Raw genomic sequence first — 5,724 nt, 5'->3', positions numbered from 1 at the left:
ACTAACTTGTCTAAAACTCAGGATGACTCTAGGAGATAGGGACTGTTTTATTCCCTATTTTTTATTTGACTTGATTTTTTCTGGAGACAGAGTCTCGCTCTGTTGCCTGGCTAGAGTGCCGTGGTGTAATCCTAGCTCCAACCTCCAACTCCTGGGCTCAAGAGATCCTCCCACCTTGGCCTCCCAAAGTGCTGGGATTACAGACATGAGCCACCATGCCTGGCCTTTATTCCCATTTTAGAGATGGGGAAGCTGAGGCACCAAGGAGTTAGTCACTTCGCTTAAGGCTGTACGGCTAATAGGTGGCAGAGCTGGAGTTCAAGACTCCCAGGCCCCACACTGCTCCGTGCATCTTTCCCCTTAGTGAGTGCTTCCTGTTCGCCTCCGAAGGAAGACATTCCCTTCTCCATTTAATAGCTATGGAAACAGAGGCCTAGATGGGCTCAGGTCACCCAGCCGGTAAGAGCTGGAACTGGGGGAAATGCAGGTCTGCTTGGCTCCAAGGAGCCCGCCACCTCTCCACAAGTCACAGCCGTGCGCCTGACTGCCGAAGTTAAGGGCCTCGCCTACCCTGCAGGAAGGGCTGCTGTGCTGGCCGGGCGGGGCTCAGGGAGCGAAATCTCTGTGGATGGGACCTCTGCTAACACGGGGCCCCCTTCTCTTCCCCTCAGGTGAGCAGCCCCCCCTCCCACCCCCCTCAGCCGGTCATCCCTCCCAAGCCTGTGCAATGCGTCCACCACGTGTCCACTCAACCCAGCTGCCCAGGGCGGGGCAAGATGTCCAAGCTGCTGAACCCAGAGGAGATGACCTCGAGAGATTATTACTTCGACTCCTACGCCCACTTCGGGATCCATGAGGTGAGGCGTCCAGAGCGGGTGGCCACACGGGGCAAGGTTGACCCTGCTGTTTTGTTGTTTCAGAGGTTGCATAGTATGTTCAACTCCGTATCACCATCATGTGACTTCTCCCAGTGCCCCCGAGGTCTCTGACCCTTTCCTCAACCCATGGGCCCCTCTGGAGGGGCTCAGGCCAGTCCTGGAGCAGGTGAGCAGGTGGAGGTGTGTGTCTGTGTGCACCACAGCCAGAGAGAGAACAGGGGGTGCTTAGGGTTTGTCTGTTTCGTATTCCAGCACCTGTGTCTGTCCCTGACCACAAACCCAGCTCATCCAGTGTGGGCGAGAGGGAGCTGGTCCTTGCGCTAGCAGCGCAGATGCTGTGGCCAGAGTGCTGAGGCTGCGAGGACCTTCGGCAGGTCCCGACGTCCATTCTTTAGACCAATGAGCACCTCCAGGGGCGTATCTGCAGGACGCTTGCTTCCTCGGGGGCCCGGCCTAGGTCTGACACCCTGATTGATTTCTGGAAAGTCTTCTGTCTGAATGCCTGTCTTGCACCATAGCAGGGAAGACTTCTGTTAGCTACAGAACAGAACAGAGGCTTCCTGGCTACAGTGGGGGCATAATAATTTCCAGCACTCTCAAGCCACCGCAAACAAGTAACACTTACTGAATACTCATTAAGTGCCAGGCATAGCGCTAAGCATATTATAATGTATCATTTCGCTTAATCCTAATAAGAACTAAGAAGAACAAGAAATAAGAAGAAAATATTTCCACCATCCCCTTATAATGTGAAGAAAATACTGAAAAAGGAAAAGTTTGCCATGCAAATGCATTTTCAAAACAAATCTCCCAGCCCTTCCTTCCAATCAGATGCTGCTATAAACTCTTCCTCTGTTGAAATGCCGGTACAGCCATTGCTGAAGGGTGTTTAACAGTAACAGCCAGCTTTTTTTTTTTTTTTTAGTGATTACTACCTGCTGGATGTTGTTACAAGCGTTCTGTATTATCGGCTCAATGTTATTGTTATTCAGGTCAACCTGGTGAAGTTGGTATTATTGTTCGTCCCCATTTTACAGATGATCTGGGCCCTTAGGAATCAGATTCTTGCTGTCTCCTTTGCACAAGGCCATGCGCTAGTAGACAGCAGCGCTGGAAATTAAACTTCTTCCTGTTTGGCTCCAGGGGCTTCATTCCTAACTATCATGACATACAGCCTTTAAAACAAGTTTCCTTTTATTCTTTCTGGGAACCTTAAGAATCAGGTTGCTGTATTTGTTCCTGCTGGTTCCTTTGTAGCCCCACATGCAGGTAGAGGGTGGAGGAGGGACCCCTCTGTTATTTCTACACTCAGGGGCTCAGCCTCATTTAATCCAGGAGGCTCAAGGTTTGGCCTACTCTCTGCCTAAAACCACTGGGCCTGGGGCCTGTGCTTCCTTCCAAGGGTTCTGGCCCATGAGGGCCTGGGCAGCTGAGCTTGCAGCTCTTGGGAGACCAAATGCCATCTTGGGGAAGGTAGGTGAGCTCTTGCACCCTCCTTGCCCCAGCTCCCCACTGGAGGGGGGCCGGGAATGGTGCACGGAGTCCTGTCCTTGGCCTGCAGGGTGCTCTAGGAGGCAGAAGAGACCCCGAGAACTCCTCCTCCTCAAAACCCTATCCCTAATTAAAGGGCATATTCTCTGTGTGACAAGTTCTAATAGGCCTATGGCTCTGCATACCCATTTCAAGGAGGATTCCTGGGAAGAGAGAGCAGTTCCAGTGACCCCAAAATGCCTCTCCTTGGGCTTGCATGAAAACTATCCCATCAGGAACCACCCAACCATGACATGTACTTCAAGCCCGGCCTTCCCTAGCCTTCAGGTTCCCCTCCCCCCATGGGACCCCCCACAGATCGGCTTCTCAGACACTGCACGTCCCTCTGAGCTGCTAAGATCTTGCTGAGCCACCCCTTTGGCACTTAGAATGTGCTCTCCTGTGGTGTCATTGATCTCTATAATTCCTTCAGGACTTGGTGTCCCCAGCCTGCAACCCAGGCCTTGGCACATTGTCTTGTTTGCAAAGGCTTGTTGACATGGGTGCTAGTCTAGTCACTCAGGTGATACCTGCTCAGCACCAGGACCCAGCACCCAGAAGGGTGTGATTTCCACTTGGGAGAGGATGCCAAGGACCACCAAATAAATACTAGGTCAGGATCCCTCAATTTTGTGTACTGATGTAAAAGTCAAACTTGTGTATGAATTCTGTAAACTGGGCAGACTGAGCAGGGGACTTAGAGTAAAGGATCTGTGAGTCATACATGACATTCCTGTCCTAGAAGAGTCCTTAGCAACCTTTTCTCATCAGGAAGTACTTCTGGACAGCTAGCTTACATCCTTCCTGCTGCTGCTATAGGCCATCTCATAGGTCCTTTAATACAGGGGCAGCTAGAGAACCTTCCTTCACCCCTGAGGTCTTGCTCCACAGGCCATCTGGTGTGAGTGAAGGCAGGAGCACGTGGATGGACTCTCAACACGGTCCTTTGCAGAGGAAGGGCCTGCTCTCTCCTCGTTATTGAGCACCAGGGATCTCTGTTCCCTGCCAGACGGCTCACAGCCACGTCTTTGCCTCCCTGGTCTGGGCGAGACCATATCCCACCATCCGGAGGAGCCGAGCGGGCCATTTGGCAGTCTTCTCCCGGCATTAACAAGACGCTCACACGGGCGGGCAGCAGCTCGCCAGCTTGCTGATTAATAGCAATCAGGGAGTGTTGAGGAAACACGGTGAGGATGGATTGGGTTGATTAGTCTGTAAATACAAACGAGAAGTGCTGAGTAGGGGGAGGGAGGGTTGGGGGCTGGAGAGCACAGCAGGAGGCGATTCTGGACACTTCTGTTCTTCCCAGCCCTCACCCCACCCAGAGACCGCTGCGCACGAAGGGCGGGGCCGGGGACAGGACGACCGTGACCTTCAATCCGGGCCTCTCGCAGGAGACGGGATTTTGGGCAGGAGCGGAAGTGATGGGCATGTGCTTCCGGAGGCCTCCGCCCGGAGAGGAGGGCGCAGGCTCCGTGACCCCGGGATCCCGGCTCTGACTTCTGAGCATCTTTGACAGTCGGCACCGGGCTTGGCACCTCCGCCGCGAGAAGAATCCTGCCAAGGTGTCCGTGCTCCTGGCCCTGAGCCCTGGTGCCCACTCGGCCGGCTCCCTTCTCTGATGAACTTGCTGCGGGTTCTTTGAAATAGATTCTTCGGGGCCTCATTTCCCAGCTGTTAGTCAATGCGCTGTCATGTGTTTAATAGGCAGGAAAACTGGGAGACCAAGCCGTCCACAGCTAGGGGCTGGGAAATGTTTTCAACAGTGGCATGTTCTTGTCTGAAATGTCTTGAGACTTCTTTGTGCTATTATTCCAGGAATGCTTAAAGCAGGAGTGGAGGAAGGGGAGAGAGAGCCTTGTCTTTGGATAGGCCGGGTAGGGGACGTCTTGCAAAGTCACAACTCCTGTTGTCCCAGAACTTGTACGTTCCGACCTAACTCTTGGGGGCTGAGGCCTTAAGGAAAGGAGGAATTGACTAAAGAAGTAACAAAAGGTAACGAAGGAAAGAAAGCTCCCCGTCAGCAAAAGTTTGATTCCCAGAGGAGCTCGGTCAATCCAATTGCACCCAGGAAAGGCAATTAGGACTTTTAACTGTGGTTATGATTAAGCGATTTCTGCAACCATTGTCATTATTTTGCCTCCATTCCCTGCTCACGCTCAACGATTTCCTTGTATGGATGAAGAAAAGGGTTGAAGTTATCACAAAGAACCAGAGCTAACATTTTTGTGAAACTTACTACACTTATGTAATCATCACAACAAACCCCATTTTCCAGATGAGGAAATTGAGGCATAGAAGGTGAAAAGATGGTCTGAGGATTTGAATGTTCTGGAATCTACATGTTTAACCCATATGCTGCTCTGTTTTCCTTTTTACTGAGCATCTACTATACGCCATGCCTTGTGCCTTGTTCTGGGGGTCTTGCAATCTTGTGGGGTTTGTCCCAGGGATCTCTGGAGGGAGAGGCTTAAGCTAACCTTCAAAATATTTAGAGCCAGAATTGAACTCAATCTAACCAAACCCCCACCTTATTCAACTTCTAATAAGATCAAAGCTGTCAGCTCCGGGGCAGCACAGGAAGTTGTGACTGGGCTTCAAAATGGCTCCTGCCTCCAATTCATCTACCCTATCTCACTGGAATCTTCTTTGTGATCCACCCTAACTGGAAACATAAGAGAGAGAGAATTCTGAGAAATGTAGCCCAGCCTGGCCAAGTTACAAAGCCATCACAACATACGTGCTCAGAACTCCAAAGAACATGAAGCAAAATCTACAGAACTAAAGGGAGAATTGTGATGATATATTTTAAACACTTGTCTCTTGGTAATTGATCAAATACACACACAAAAAACAGTAAGAATGTAAGAATTTTGAACACTACAACCAAACAACCTGAGCTAATTGACATTTATAGAACACGGTTTGCACCCCCAAACCACAGAAGACACGCTCTTTTCACGTGCATGTGGAAACATTCACTAAGATCAGATCTTGAGCTGGGTCACAAAACAAATCTCAATCAGCTTTAAAAGGTTAAAATCATGCAGATTATGTTTTTTTGTTCATAATGAATTAAATTAGAAATGAAAGCAAGAAGTTATCCAGAAAATCTCCAGATAATTGGAAAGTAAGCAGCGCTTGTCCAAATAACCCATGGGTTGGAGAAGAAATCACAAGAGGAATAAGAAAATATGCCAAACTAAATGATAGTGAAAACACAGCATATTAAAATTTGTGGGATGCAGTTAAAGCAATATTCAGAGGGAAATTTATAGCCTTAAATACTTACATGAGGAAACAGAAAGGCATAAAA

General features: G+C 49.9%; 1 protein-coding gene across 1 annotated transcript in view; it reads left to right on the top strand.

The window, feature by feature from the left end:
* PRMT8 (protein arginine methyltransferase 8) overlaps positions 1 to 5,724 on the top strand; it is an 85,095-nt gene that overhangs the window by 35,713 nt on the left and 43,658 nt on the right. The window contains exon 2 of the mRNA XM_012651035.1: positions 672 to 857. Within this exon, the coding sequence (XP_012506489.1) occupies positions 672 to 857 (186 nt within the window). The remainder of the gene's footprint in view (positions 1 to 671; positions 858 to 5,724) is intronic.

The sequence above is a fragment of the Propithecus coquereli genome, unplaced genomic scaffold, assembly GCF_000956105.1.
Source record: "Propithecus coquereli isolate 6110/MARCELLA unplaced genomic scaffold, Pcoq_1.0 Scaffold346, whole genome shotgun sequence".
Taxonomy (NCBI): domain Eukaryota; kingdom Metazoa; phylum Chordata; class Mammalia; order Primates; family Indriidae; genus Propithecus; species Propithecus coquereli.
This window is presented reverse-complemented; position numbering and strand designations above follow the sequence as displayed.